Below are 16,341 nucleotides of genomic sequence, written 5' to 3' on the forward strand. Positions count from 1 at the left end.
ACCCACTAGTGGCTGAAATGTCGGAGACGCGCCCCCACGGCTCCTGGCTCCGCCTGTGGAGCCCCAGCGTCAAGCGGTGGATTTAGTGGAAGTCGGGGAGGACTTTTGTTCCTGGGAACTAGCTGCGTGGTGCAGCCTCTTTCCTCTACCCCTGCCTCTGGCAAGAAAGGATGCACCTCTGACTTTCTTGCTCTTTTGCGAACGAAAGGACTGCATTTGGTAATACGGTGCTCTCTTAGGCTGTGGCGGGACATAAGGCAAGAAATTTGACTTCCCAGCCGTAGCTGTGGAAACTAGGTCTGAGAGACCGTCCCCAAACAATTCCTCACCCTTATAATTGCTGGCCTCAGCAGCGTACCAGAATGTGTGTAAACAGACTTCAGGATAGCTTCCTGCTTTCTATCCGCAGGATCCTTTAGGGCTGCCGTATCCTGAGACGGCAGGGCCACCGTCTTAGATAAGCGTGTCAACTCCTTGTCTACCCTGGGGGAGGATTCCCAGCGTAACCTGTCCGTTGGCGGGAAAGGATACGCCATCAGCAATGTCTTGGAAATTACTACCTTCCTATCAGGGGAATCCCACGCTTTTTCACATAATTCATTCAATTCATGTGACGGGGGAAAAGCCACTTCTTGCTTTTTCTCCCCCTACATATAAATCCTCTTGTCAGGGACAGGATTTTCCTCAGAAATGTGTAACACATTCATCATTGCCACAATCATGTAGCGGATGGCTTAGTCATTTTAGGCTGCAACTTTGCATCATCGTCATCGACACTGGAATCAGATTCCGTGTCGATGTCTGTGTCAACTAACTGGGATATTGGGCGCTTTTGAGACCCTGACGGCCTCTGCGCTGTGGGAGCAGGCATGGTTTGAGACCCCGACTGTCCCAAGGCTACAGCTTTATCCAATCTGTTATGTAAGGAGCTTACATTATCATTTAACACCTTCCACATATCCATCCAATCAGGTGTCGGCCCCGTCGGGGGCGACACCACATCTATTTGCACTTGTTCTGCCTCCACGTATCTTTCCTCATCAAACATGTCGACACAGGCGTACCGACACACCGCACACATACAGGGAACGCTCTGAGGACAGGACCCCACAAAGGCTTTTGGGGAGACAGAGAGAGAGTATGCCAGCACACACCCCAGCGCTATATAACCCAGGGATTACACTGTACCTTAGTGTTTACCCAGTAGCTGCTGTTTTTATATATCTCTGTGCCTAAATTTATGTGCCCCCCCCCCTCTCTTTTTTACCCTCTATTGCACCTGTATACTGCAGGGGAGAGCTTGGGGAGCGTCCTTCCAGCGGAGCTGTGAAGAGAAAATGGCGCTGGTGTGCTGAGGAAGAAGGCCCCGCCCCCTCAGTGGCGAGCTTCTGTCCCGCTTCTCATGTGTAAAAATGGCAGGGGCTCGCACATATATACAGTGCCTGACTGTATATATGTATACTTTTGCCATCAGGTATCTTAATTGCTGCCCAGGGCGCCCCCCCCTGCGCCCTGCACCCTACAGTGACCGGAGTGTGTGGGTGTGCTGCGGGAGCAATGGCGCACAGCTGCAGTGCTGTGCGCTACCTTAAGTGAAGACAGGAGTCTTCTGCCGCCGATTCCGATGTCTTCTTGCTCCTGTACTTCTGGCTCTGCGAGGGGGATGGCGGCGCGGCTCCGGGAACGGACGATCAAGGTTAGGTACCTGTGTTCGATCCCTCTGGAGCTAATGGTGTCCAGTAGCCTAAGAAGCGCAACTTAGCTGCAGTGAGTAGGTTTGCTTCTCTCCCCTCAGTCCCACGTAGCAGAGAGTCTGTTGCCAGCAGAAGCTCTCTGAAAATAAAAAACCTGACAAAATTCCTTCTTTTCTAGCAAGCTCAGGAGAGCCCACTAGGAGCACCCAGCTCTGGCCGGGCACAGATTCTAACTGAGGTCTGGAGGAGGGGCATAGAGGGAGGAGCCAGTGCACACCAGATAGTACTGAATCTTTCTTTAGAGTGCCCAGTCTCCTGCGGAGCCCGTCTATTCCCCATTGTCCTTACGGAGTCCCCAGCATCCACTAGGACGTTGGAGAAAATTGGTTGCCTTGGGTGATTTCTTTAATTAGCTTCTAGGGGTATATTAACTAAAGGCTGATTTTTCCAGATATTAAAATCAATCAAAATTGATGCGTTTCAGGGGCAACTTGCCACTTTATCTCTCTCCAAGGCTTGATACATTTGCAGTGTTACTTTGGGCAATAAAGACCCCCGTTAGAAGGCAAGAACTGCCGATTATGTTGCCACTTCTCTCAAATACGGTACGTAATGTCAGAACTAGACGTAACAGGCTTAAGAAATCACTGGACATATAGGGGGGTCATTCCGACCCGATCGCACGCTGCACTTCTTCGCAGCCGTGTGATCGGGTCGGAACTGCGCATGCACCGGCGCATGGCAGTCATCGTTGCCTAGAGACAGAGGCGGTCCCTAGGCGAGAGGGGGCTGAACAGCGGCGTTCAGCCACCGTTTAGGGGGAGCGGTCCAGCCAACGCAGGCATGACCGGACCGTTGGGGGGGCGGGCCGCGGCAGCTGCGTTACGTGTCACGCAGCTGCTGCGGCCAGTGGGAGCGACGAGTAACTCCCGACCAGCCGCAGGAGCTGCGCTGGCCGGTAGTTACTCCTCAAATAAAAAGGCATCGCCTCTGTGCTTTTGTATTTGTGCAGGGGGAGGGGGCGGCACTGACATGCGGGGAGCACTAGCCCTGTGCTGGGTGTCCCCCCGCATGTCTGAGTTAAGGATCGTAACTGTGCTAAACTTAGCACCGCTACGATCAACTCGGAATGACCCCCATAGTGTAAAAAAATAAAAACACCATACAGGGAAGGCATACTAGCAGTACTATGAAAATGCCTGGCGTAGAGTAATCATGTTTCTGTGGCACCTACAGATAAGTACGGCAAAGCGTGAGGAGCACAGATTTGCATTCATATTACCTGTGCACAGGCTGCATGCATTTGGAGAATGACATTCCACAGAAGGACTGTCGATTCTGTAGTGTTAAAAAAAGGAAGCTTTGACTAATAGATAATAGTTATCAGGGGATGCTGGGACTTGTAGTTCATAATACTAGGTGGTCTGTTTTACAGAAATGGTACACCGCTTGTTCTGGGATGACATACTTACCGGCAGCCAGAGAGCCCACAATTCTTAAAGCTAAGCTTTCTGCAATAATGTTTTGAAACCTCAACTCCTTAAAGTCAAATTTTGTGTTGTGAAGTTGTAAACTGGATGAATATTTTGAGTTCTCAAAAAGTGGGTGGATACAAGGGTAAATCCTATTTCTATTTAATTTGGCACAACTTTTTTCAGTGCGTTACTTAGGACATGGTTAAAATGCTTCAGTGGGTTTATTTTAATGACTATTTCATAGTGGTGTGGGACAGTAAAGGGCAATTTGAAACAGGTGGTGATGTGCATTGATGTGGAAAATTTGACCAAAAGTAATAATCGTCAACAACTGTTTATTTCAGGACTGAAATTAGACTAAAAATTAAAAAGGTCAACCAATGACTAAATCTTGACTAAAACAAGGCAAAAAACAAACAAACTAAAATTAAAGTCTTGTCAAAATTAATACTGGAAGTAAGGTTATCCATTTTTAAAGAACAATTATGTGTTCTATATATTTACAGAAAATAAATATGAACTGCGGTGAAGGAAATTTGATTTTGTATTGCACTTATTTGTTCTAACAAACTTAAAGCATTAATTTGTATAGGATATGTGGTAGTACTACGGTAAGTCAGACTCTGTATGTAACACATTCTCAGCCTACTGAGCCTAGAGTACTAAGGAGGTCATTCAGAGTTGATCGCAGCCAGCAACTTTTTGCTGCTGCTGCGTTCAACTAATCTCCACCTATGGAGGAGTGTATTTTAGCATAGCAGGGCTGCGATCGCTTGTGCAGCCCTGCTATGCCTAAAAAGTTTCCTGCAAAACAAGACTAGCCCTGCAGCTACTTACCCTGTGCGACGGATCCAACGATAAAGGTCCCAGTCCTGCCGTCAGACATCTGACCTCCGTTCGCCTGGACACGCCTGCGTTCTTCTTACCACTCCCCGAAAAACGGCCTCCAATGGGGAGTATACGCCCCGAAATGCCTCTCCACTGTCCTCTTTTTTTCGCTGGGCGCTCCGTTGCCTGGCGACGTCCGTCGCTGGGCAACGACGCGCATGCGCATTTCCGACCCGTTCGCAACGCAGAAAAGAACCGCTGCGTGCAAACGGGTCGGAATGAACCCCTAAGTACATAGTTAAAGGTGAGCAATATTCAAGGGAATTTTAGTGAAATGTTCAGGAACATCCATCACAGTATCATATAACTGTTTACAAAACCTATGACTTTTTAAAACACGGACTAAAATTAGACTAAAAGGAAAACGGATGAGATCTACTGACAAAATATGGACTAAAACAAAGATGAAAAAATAAGAATTTACTTACCGATAATTCTATTTCTCGGAGTCCGTAGTGGATGCTGGGGTTCCTGAAAGGACCATGGGGAATAGCGGCTCCGCAGGAGACAGGGCACAAAAAGTAAAGCTTTCCGATCAGGTGGTGTGCACTGGCTCCTCCCCCTATGACCCTCCTCCAGACTCCAGTTAGGTACTGTGCCCGGACGAGCGTACACAATAAGGGAGGAATTTTGAATCCCGGGTAAGACTCATACCAGCCACACCAATCACACTGTACAACCTGTGATCTGAACCCAGTTAACAGTATGATAACAGCGGAGCCTCTGAAAAGATGGCTCACAACAACAATAACCCGATTTAGTTAGCAATAACTATGTACAAGTATTGCAGATAATCCGCACTTGGGATGGGCGCCCAGCATCCACTACGGACTCCGAGAAATAGAATTATCGGTAAGTAAATTCTTATTTTCTCTATCGTCCTTGTGGATGCTGGGGTTCCTGAAAGGACCATGGGGATTATACCAAAGCTCCCAAACGGGCGGGAGAGTGCGGATGACTCTGCAGCACCGAATGAGAGAACTCCAGGTCCTCTTTTGCCAGGGTATCAAATTTGTAGAATTTTACAAACGTGTTCTCCCCCGACCACGTAGCTGCTCGGCAAAGTTGTAATGCCGAGACCCCTCGGGCAGCCGCCCAAGATGAGCCCACCTTCCTTGTGGAATGGGCCTTAACAGATTTAGACTGTGGCAGGCCTGCCACAGAATGTGCAAGTTGAATTGTGCTACCAATCCCACGAGCAATCGACTGCTTAGAAGCAGAAGCACCCAGCATTGTTGGGTGCATACAGGATAAACAGCAAGTCAGATTTCCTGACTCCAGCCAACCTGGAAACTATATTTTCAGGGCCCTGATAACATCCAGCAACTTGGAGTCCTCCAAGTCCCTAGTAGCCGCAGGTACCACAATAAGCTGGTTCAGGTGAAACGCTGACACCACCTTAAGGAGAAACTGGGGACGAGTCCGCAGCTTTGCTCTGTCCGAATGGACAATCAGATATGGCTTTGTGAGATAAAGCCGCCAATTCTGACACTCGCCTGGCCGAGGCCAGGACCAACAGCATGGTCATTTTCCATGTGAGATATATCAAATCCACAGATTTGAGTTGTTTAAACCAATGTGATTTTTTAGGAATCCCAAAACTACGTTGAGATCGCCCAGTGCCACTGGAGACATCAAAGGGGCTGTATATGCAGTACTCCCTTAACAACTTCTGGACTTCAGGAACTGAAGCCAATTTCTTTCTGGAAGAAAATCAACAGGCCAAAATTTGAACCTTAATGGACCCAATTTGAGACCCATAGACACTCCTGTTTGCAGGAAATGTAGAAATTAACCTAGTTGAAATTCTTCCGTGGAGCCTTCCTGGACTCACACCCTGGCACATATTTTCACCTAAGTGGTGATAATGTTGTGCGGTCACCTCCTTCCTGACTCTGACCAGGGTAGGGATGACCTCTTCCGGAATGCCTCTTTCCCTTAGGATCCGGCGTTCACCCGCCTTGGCGTCAACGCAGTTGCGGTAAGTCCCGGAACAGACACGGTTCTTGCCGAATCAAGACCCTTCTTAGTATCTCTTGAAGTTCCGGGAACCAAGTCCTTCTTGGCCAAACCGGAGCCACGAGTATAGTTCTTACTCCTCTCCTTCCTATCATTTTCAATACATTGGGTATGAAAAGCAGAGGATGGAACACATACACCGACTGGTACACCGACGGTGTTACCAGAGCGTCCCAGCTATTGCCTGAGTGTCTCTTGACCTGGCGCTTCAGGTGGGACGCCATCATAACCACCTTTGGTCTTTCCCAACGGTTTACAATCATGTGGAAACTTCCAGATTAAGTTTCCACTTTTCCGGGTGGAATTCATTTATGCTGAGGAAATCTTCCCAGTTGCCCACTCCCGGAATGAACACTGCTGACAGTGTTATCACGTGATTTTCCGCCCAGCGAAGAATCTGTCATTGCCCTCCTGCTTCTTGTGTCGCCCCGTCTGATAACGTGGGCGACCGCCATGATGATGTCCTACTGGATCAGCACCGGTTGACTTTGAAGCAGGAGTCTTCCTAGGCTCAGAGCATTGTAAATTGCCCTTAGCTCCAGTATATTCATGTGGAGAGAAGTCTCCAGACTTGACCACACTTCCTTGGAAATTTTTTCCCTGTGTGACTACTCCCCAGCCTCTCAGGCTGGTATCCGTGGTCCCCAGAACACAGTCCTGAATGCTGAGTGTGCTGCCCTCTAAAAGATGAGCACTCTGCAGCCCCCACAGAAGAGACACCCTTGTCCTTGGAGACAGGATTATCCGCTGATGCATCTGAAAATGCGATCCGGACCATTCGTCCAGCAAATCCCCTGAGATCTGCCGAGTGGAATCGCTTCGTAAGAAGCCACCATTTTTCCCAGGACTCCTGTGCATTGATGCACTGATACTTGGCCTGGTTTTAGGAGGTTTCTGACTAGGTCGAATAACTCCTTGGCTTTTTCCTCCCGGAGGAACACCTTTTTCTGGACTATGCCCAGAATCATTCCTAGGAACAGCAGACGTATCGTCGGAAAACAGCTGCGATTCTTGGAATATTTAGAATCCAGTCGTGCTGTCGTAGAACTACTTTAGATAGTGCTCTTCCGACCTCCAACTGTTCTCTGGAACTTGCCCTTTTCAGGATATCGTCCAAGTAAGGGATAATTTAGATGCCTTTTTTCTTTGAAGAAACATCTTTTCGGCCATTACCTTGGTAAAAGGCCCGGGGTGCCGTGGATAATTCAAACGGCATCGTCTGAAACTGATATTGACAGTTCTGTACCACGAACCAGAGGTACCCTTGTTGAGAAGGGCAAATTTGGACATGGAGGTAATCCTTGATGTCCAGGGACACCATATAGTCCCCTTTTTTCCGGTTCGCTATCACTGCTCTGAGTGACTCCATCTCGATTTGAACCTTTTATGTAAGTGTTCAAAGATTTCAGTTTAGACTATGTCTCACCAAGCCGTCTGGCGTCAGTACCACAATATAGTGTGGAAAAATAATACCCTTTTCCTTGTTGTAGGAGGGGTACTTTGATTATCACCTGCTGGATATACAGCTTGTGAATTGTTTCCAATGCTGCCTCCCTGTCGGAGGGAGCCGTTGGTAAAGCAGACTTCAGAAACCTGCGAGGAGAAGATGTCTCGACTCTCCAATCTGTACCCCTGGGATAATACTTGTACTATCTAGGGGTCAACCTGCGAGTGATCCCACTGCGCGCTGAGACTCTTGAGACTACCCCCCCACCTTGAGTCCGCTTGCATGGCCCCAGCGTCATGCTGAGGACTTGGCAGACGCGGTGGAGGGCTTCTTTTCCTGGGAAGGGGCTGCCTGCTGCAGTCTACTTCCCTTACCTCTATGTCTGGGCAGATATGACTGGCCTTTTGCCTGCATGCCCTCATGGGAAAGGAAGGATTGAGGCTGAAAAGACGATGTCTTTTTCAGCTGAGATGTAACTTGGGGTAAAAAGGTTGGATTTCCCAGCTGTTGCCGTGGTCCCCAGGTCCGATGGACCGACCCCAACTAACTCCTTCCCTTTATACGGCAATACTTCCATGTGCCGTATGGGATCTGTATCACCTGACCACTGTCGTGTCCATGACATCTTCTGGGTGATATGGACAACGTACTTATCTTGATGCCAGAGAGCAAATATCCCTCTGTGCATCTCACGTACATATATATAGAATGCATCCTATTAAATGCCCTATATGAATAAAATATTTTCAGTCAGGGAATCCGACCAAGCCAACCCAGCACTGCATCTCCAGGCTGATGGCGATCGCTGGTCGCAGTATAACCACCGTATGTGTGTATATACTTTTTAGGATATCTTTCCAGCTTCCTATCAGCTGGCTCCTTGAGGGCGGCCGTATCTGGAGACGGTAACGCCACTTGATAAGCGTGTGAGCGCCTTATCACCCTAAGGGGTGTTTCCCAACGCGCCCTAATTTCTGGCGGGAAAGGGTATAACGCCAATATTTGCTATCGGGGTAACCCCACGCATCATCACACACTTCATTTTATTTTATCTGATTCAGGAAAAACTACAGGTAGTTTTTTCACTCCCACATAATACCCTTTTTTGTGGTACTTGTAGTATCAGAAATATGCAACACCTCCTTCATTGCCCTTAACGTGTGGCCCTAATGAGAAATACGTTTGTTAATTCACCGTCGACACTGGATTCAGTGTCCGTGTCTGTGTCTGTGTCGACCGACTGAGGTAAATGGGTGTTTTTAACGCCCCTGACGGCGTTTCTGAGACGCCTGGACCGGTACTAATAGTTTGTCGGCCGTCTCACGTCGTCAACCGACCTTGCAGCGTGTTGACATTCTCACGTAATTCCCTAAATAAGCCATCCATTCCGGTGTCGACTCCCTAGAGAGTGACATCACCATTACAGGCAATTTCTCCGCCTCCTCACCAACATCGTCCTCAACATGTCGACACACACGTACCGACACACAGCACACACACCGGGAATGCTCTGACAGAGGACAGGACCCACACTAGCCCTTTGGGGAGACAGAGGGAGAGTTTGCCAGCACACACCAAAACGCTATAATTATATAGGGACAACCTTATATAAGTGTTTTCCCTTATAGCATCTTTATATATCTCAATATCGCTAAAATCAGTGCCCCCCCTCTCTGTTTTAACCCTGTTTCTGTAGTGCAGTGCAGGGGAGAGCCTGGGAGCCTTCTCTCCAGGCTTTCTGTGAGAGAAAATGGCGCTGTGTGCTGAGGAGATAGGCCCCGCCCCTTTTTCGGTGGGCTCGTCTCCCGCTATTTAGTGAATCTTGGCAGGGGTTAAATATCTCCATATAGCCTCTGGGGGCTATATGTGAGGTATTTTTCGCCAAAAAAGGTTTTCATTTGCCTCCCAGGGCGCCCCCCTCCCAGCGCCCTGCACCCTCAGTGACTGCCGTGTGAAGTGTGCCGAGAGGAAAATGGCGCACAGCTGCAGTGCTGTGCGCTACCTTTAGAAGACTGCAGGAGTCTTCAGCCGCCGATTCTGGACCTCTTCTTACTTCAGCATCTGCAAGGGGGCCGGCGGCGCGGCTCCGGTGACCATCCAGGCTGTACCTGTGATCGTCCCTCTGGAGCTGATGTCCAGTAGCCAAGAAGCCAATCCATCCTGCACGCAGGTGAGTTCACTCCTTCTCCCCTAAGTCCCTCGTTGCAGTGATCCTGTTGCCAGCAGGACTCACTGTAAAATAAAAAACCTAAGCTAAACTTTCTCTAAGCAGCTCTTTAGGAGAGCCACCTAGATTGCACCCTTCTCGGCCGGGCACAAAAATCTAACTGGAGTCTGGAGGAGGGTCATAGGGGGAGGAGCCAGTGCACACCACCTGATCGGAAAGCTTTACTTTTTGTGCCCTGTCTCCTGCGGAGCCGCTATTCCCCATGGTCCTTTCAGGAACCCCAGCATCCACAAGGACGATAGAGAAAAAAACACTATAATGACTTTAAACCAACTAGAACTTTAAATATGTCAAAAATAACACTACTGTTGAAGTAATGGTGGTCTAATTAAGAAGGGTTGACGATGTACCTGCACTTTTGTTAGCATCTGTCCTTGGATACTAGACCTCAGTAAATTGTGTAGCCAAAAAACAGATTGTGCCATGCAAATGAGTAGTAGTTGTAAGCCATGAAATATTAAACACAAAACACAAGCTGTAGCGCCAGGCCCCGTGTAGTGCATAGCTAGCGCCAGGCCCTGAAGTTCTTATTTAACACTTTTGTTAGTTGTTTTGTATAGCTCTGTATTTATTATAGTGCATTTTTATCAGTGATAACAAATAACCAACAGTGTCTTTCTGAAACGGTAGAGAAACCGCTTCAAACACACAAATGAAAAGATCTAAAAAATCCAAAAAGAACATATCTCTAACATTAAGGACAAATGTCATAGAAAATAAGACTATGCAATTGAATTAAGGTAATCTTCTACTTCAAAACAATTAATTTTATGTAAATCTGTAAATGCTGAGTGTGGTTTTACAAACTAAAATCGGGGGGGTTGGGAATTAGAAAAAAAAGAAACATTAAAAAAAAACCAAGCAAACCACATGTAGTCCACTAAATATTTTAGTGCCCTTGTCGTCGTAACTGCTGGAGATGTGCTGCCACAGCAGTTGGCAGTTTGCGGAGACTGTGCATTTTTAAAACCACTTATCAGCTGAGAGATGCACTTACTTCAAACCTTTAATAAGCTCTCGCTGAAAAGTGACTTAACCCATGTATCAAGGGATGCCATAGGGCTCTACAGTATGACACTACACAACACACAATTGGAGAGAGGGATTCCTAAGGAAAGAACACACAAGGACACCGATAGTACCAGCTGGTGTGAAGAGGGGCACCTGTGGAATTTTAATACAGCAGCTGATAACCAAACTATCTGTACTCCACTACACTCGTTTTTTTCCAATGCAGAGAATATAGTCCAGGGCATTTTAGAATATGCTGCATTTGGATCAATTGTAAGTCAGTGTGGTAAACATTAAAATCTTGTCATTTTGGGGTCTATTTACTGAGCCTTGGAGAGAGATAAAGGGGCAGATGTATTAAGCCTGGAAAAGTGATAAAGCAGTGATAAGTGCAAGGTGATAAAGCGCCAGCCAGTCAGCTCCTTACTGTCAATTTATATATTGGAGCTGACTGGCTGGCGCATTATCACCTTGCATTTATCATTGCTTTATCACTTCTCCAGGCTTAATACATCTGCCCCAAAGTACCAACCAACTAGCTCCTGTCATTTTTTATATGCAGCCTGTAACATAATAAAAACTGATTGGTTGGTACTTTCTCTCTCTTTACTATCTCTCTCCAAGGCTTGCTAAATAGACCCCAAAAACCATGGCATTCCTTTGAACTGTAAGTACACTACCATGGACCACTACAATCCAAGCAGTCATTCAGAAATCCACCAATTCCACCCCACAATTTACCCGGCATCCCCTATTTTGGTGTGAGGTCCTAGGCATGATTCTCAGTAACTGCACATAAACAAGGCATTCCATAATGAAAATATAATTGTAGCAGTGGTTTTGTACGTCCATACAGCAGCTCAAAGCTTACCATGGCAACTGGAACTTTAGCAATGTAAACCAATCAAATGAACCTTATTGCCTACTACCAACAAACCCTCTCCATTGTCCATAAATATGCACTACGTCAGCCAAAAGAAAGGGCGACACTGCCATTGTCTGACTGGACGTTTTATGCCATGGAAACGCATTTCAGATTTTTATTAACATTACAGTGATAGAAGTTACAAGAACGCCTCTGCATCGTTGACAGGAATTAAGCACGGAACTTCCAGTGCAGCTAACAAAATCATATAAAAGGTGTTCTGTCCATTATAGGTCAAGGTTCCAAGTTTCAGACCCAGTCCCACTTGTATTCTGGAGTCCAGTATCAGATTTACAAATGGCTGGCAAAATGTCAGTGATCCGCTTCACTGCATCTTGTCCTACGACAGGGACTACACAGAAGCTAGCGCACAGGACGATGCTCATCTAGCAAACCCGACATTAAGGTTTTGCATAGAACAGCCCCCCCCCCCCCCCACCCCGCCCCAGTTACTTAGTTTTAGTTGAGGCAAGTGCACTGTGAGCTGAAATTAGAACCACAAAGCACTAGAACCAGGTCACATTACACAACTCTTTATTCATCTTAGAACAGCGCATTATACAGAGGTCCTGGAGGCAGCGTTCATTCAAGATATGTACAGATAAGCACAGCGCTGCATCAGGAGATAATTAACCGTTCTGTCAAGAAAAAGATCATTTAAATACCTCGTTAGTGTTCCAACGATGCCTTTCTTTTGGTAAACTTGAACATTTTGGTAGACATTCGAGCAGCTTCTTGGGTAGAAAGATCTTTACATGACTGCCGTTGCTGTTTCCATGATCATCTAATGAGAGAAAGCAGGGATGAACAGTTTACGCACAATGCACATGGGTATTCAAACGCAAGTTTAAAAGTATAGATAATGATTAACAGGCTTTACTTTGGTCAAATCTGATCATCCCGTGATACACATCAACTTTGCAGGTGAATATTTACCATAGTAATTAAAAAAATTACAGTATAACGCCCTTTCAATAAACAGATCAAACTGCTCACATTTTTAAGCAGTGTATGAATTACCCTTACTTTAAAGTAATTATCCCATTACATTATTTAAAGAAAAAGAAAAAAAAAAAATCACCTGTAAGAGACTACTGGCTCATTGGTTAAGTGATGGAGGAAACAAAGTGTCTTTGAAAGGGAACTGCATGCCGCCTTCATCATACATCGACGAATCGGGAACCCATGCATTTCCTGCAATTATACTGCAGCTCTATAAATGTGGGTGATCATGTTCTTGGATGTGTAAATATTACAAAACACTATTGTCTAAGATCAAGTGATAGGAACCTTATAGATTTAGTCTGTGTGCAATGGGCTAGGGTCAGAATCCATAGCTGTACAGCAAGAAGATGCTGGGAAAGAGGGAAGCACAATAAAAATAAGAATTTACTTACCGATAATTCTATTTCTCGTAGTCCGTAGTGGATGCTGGGGACTCCGTAAGGACCATGGGGAATAGCGGCTCCGCAGGAGACTGGGCACAAAAGTAAAGCTTTAGAACTACCTGGTGTGCACTGGCTCCTCCCCCCATGACCCTCCCCCAAGCCTCAGTTAGGATACTGTGCCCGGACGAGCGTACACAATAAGGAAGGATTTTGAATCCCGGGTAAGACTCATACCAGCCACACCAAATAACTTGTGATCTAAACCCAGTTAACAGCATGATAACAGAGGAGCCTCTAGAAAAGATGGCTCACTACAGCAATAACCCGATTTTTTGGTAACAATAACTATGTACCAGTATTGCAGACAATCCACACTTGGGATGGGCGCCCAGCATCCACTACGGACTACGAGAAATAGAATTATCGGTAAGTAAATTCTTATTTTCTCTGACGTCCTAGTGGATGCTGGGGACTCCGTAAGGACCATGGGGATTATACCAAAGCTCCCAAACGGGCGGGAGAGTGCGGATGACTCTGCAAGCACCAAATGAGAGAACTCCAGGTCCTCCTCAGCCAGGGTATCAAATTTGTAGAATTTTACAACCGTATTTGCTCCTGACCAAGTAGCTGCTCGGCAAAGTTGTAAAGCCGAGACCCCTCGGGCAGCCGCCCAAGATGAGCCCACCTTCCTTGTGGAATGGGCTTTTACCGATTTTGGCTGTGGCAGGCCTGCCACAGAATGTGAAAGCTGAATTGTACTACAAATCCAACGAGCAATAGTCTGCTTAGAAGCAGGAGCACCCAGCTTGTTGGGTGCATACAGAATAAACAACGAGTCAGATTTTCTGACTCCAGCCGTCCTGGAAACCTATATTTCCAGGGCCCTGACAACGTCTAGCAACTTGGAGTCCTCCAAGTTCCTAGTAGCCGCAGGCACCAAATAGGTTGATTCAGGTGAAACGCTGAAAACCACCTTAGGGAGAAACTGAGGACAAGTCCTCAATTCCGCCCTGTCCGAATGGAAAATCAGATGAGGGCTTTTACAGGATAAAGCCGCCAATTCTGACACGCACCTGGCCCAGGCCAGGGCAAACAGCATGACCACTTTCCATGTGAGATATTTTAACTCCACATATTTAAGTGGTTCAAACCAATGTGACTTTTGGAACCCAAAAACTACATTTAGATCCCAAGGTGCCACTGGAGGCACAAAAGGAGGATGTATATACAGTACCCCTTTCACAAACGTCTGAACTTCAGGGACTGAAGCTAGTTCTTTTTGGAAGAAAATTGACAGGGCCGAAATTTGAACCTTAATGGACCCCCATTTCAGGCCCATTGTAGGAATCGACCTAGTTGAAAATTCCTCCGTCGGGGCCTTACTGGCCTCGCACCACGCAACATATTTTCGCCAAATGCGTTATTTATTTACTGTAATGCAATGTTTTGTCCCCTGTACTGTCCTTTGTACGGCGCTGCGAAACACATGTGGCGCCTTATAAATAAAATGTAATAATAAAATGTAATAATGTTTTGCGGTTATATCTTTCCTGGCTTTGATCAGGATAGGAATGACTTCATCCGGAATGCCTTTCTCCTTCAGGATCCGGCGTTCAACCGCCATGCCGTCAAACGCAGCCGCGGTAAGTCTTGGAACAGACAGGGTCCTTGCTGGAGCAGGTCCCTTCTTAGAGGTAGAGGCCACGGATCCTCCGTGAGCATCTCTTGAAGTTCCGGTTACCAAGTCCTTCTTGGCCAATCCGGAGTCACGAATATAGTGCTTACTCCTCTCCATCTTATAATTCTCAGTACCTTGGGTATGAGAGGCAGAGGAGGGAACACATACACTGACTGGTACACCCACTGTGTTACCAGAGCGTCTACAGCTATTGCCTGAGGGTCCCTTGACCTGGCGCAATACTTGTCGAGTTTTATAAACATGTGGAAGATTTCTGGGTGAAGTCCCCACTCTCCCGGGTGGGGGTCGTGTCTGCTGAGGAAGTCTGCTTCCCAGTTGTCCACTCCCGGAATGAATACTGCTGACAGTGCTATCACATGATTTTACGCCCAGCGAAGAATCCTTGCAGCTTCTGCCTTGCCCTCCTGCTTCTTGTGTCACCCTGTCTGTTTACGTGGGTGACTGCCGTGATGTTGTCCGAATGGATCAACTCCGGGTGACCTTGAAGCAGAGGTCTTTCTGAGCTTAGAGCATTGTAAATGGCCCTTAGCTTCAGGATATTTATGTGAAGTGATGTCTCCAGGCTTGACCATAAGCTCTGGAAATTCCTTCCCTGTGTGACTGCTCCCCAGCCTCGCAGGCTGGCATCCGTGGTCACCAGGACCCAGTCCTGAATGTCGAATCTGCGGCCCTCTAGAAGATGAGCACTCTGCAACCACCACAGGAGAGACACCCTTGTGCTTGGTGACAGGGTATCCGCTGATGCATCTGAAGATGCGACCCGGACCATTTGTCCAGCAGGTCCCACTGGAAAGTTCTTGCGTGGAATCTGCCGAATGGGATTGCTTCGTAGGAAGCCACCATTTTTCCCAGAACCCTTTCATTGATGTACTGAGACTTGGCTCGGTTATAGGAGGTTCCCGACTAGCTCGGATAACTCCCTGACTTTCTCCTCCGGGAGAAACACCTTTTTTTTTTTTTTTTTTTCTGGACTGTGTCCAGGATCATCCCTAGGAACAGAAGACGAGTCGTCGGAATCAGCTGCGATTTTGGAATATTGAGAATCCAATCGTGTTGCCGCAACACTACCTGAGATAGTGCTACACCGACCTCCAACTGTTCCCTGGATCTTACCCTTATCAGGGAATCGTCCAAGTAAGGGATAACTAAAATTCCCTTCCTTCGAAAGAGTATCATCATTTCGGCCATTACCTTGGTAAAGACCCGGGGTGCCGTGGACCATCCATACGGCAGCGTCTGAAACGGATAGTGACAGTTCTGTACCACAAACCTGAGGTACCCTTGGTGAGAAGGGTAAATTGGGACATGAAGGTAAGCATCCTTGATGTCCCGAGACATCATGTAGTCCCCTTCTTCCAGGTTCGCAATCACTGCTCTGAGTGACTCAATCTTGAATTTGAACCTCCGTATGTAAGTGTTCAAGATTTTAGATTTAGAATCGGTCTCACCGAGCCGTCCGGCTTCGGTACCACAACAGTGTGGAATAATACCCCGTTCCCTGTTGCAGGAGGGGTACCTTGATTATCACCTGCTGGGAATACAGATTGTGAATGGCTTCCAAAACTGCC

At 47.0% G+C, this 16,341-nt stretch overlaps 1 protein-coding gene across 8 annotated transcripts in view; it reads right to left on the reverse strand.

Moving 5' to 3' along the window:
• Positions 1-16,341, reverse strand: part of CAMTA1 (calmodulin binding transcription activator 1) — a 2,328,268-nt gene that overhangs the window by 2,270,203 nt on the left and 41,724 nt on the right. For all 8 annotated transcript variants that reach the window (XM_063943384.1, XM_063943385.1, XM_063943383.1 and 5 more), the window contains exon 2: positions 12,352-12,470. In XM_063943384.1, the coding sequence (XP_063799454.1) occupies positions 12,352-12,470 (119 nt within the window). The remainder of the gene's footprint in view (positions 1-12,351; positions 12,471-16,341) is intronic.

Source organism: Pseudophryne corroboree, chromosome 10, assembly GCF_028390025.1.
Source record: "Pseudophryne corroboree isolate aPseCor3 chromosome 10, aPseCor3.hap2, whole genome shotgun sequence".
NCBI classification, from domain to species: Eukaryota; Metazoa; Chordata; class Amphibia; order Anura; family Myobatrachidae; genus Pseudophryne; species Pseudophryne corroboree.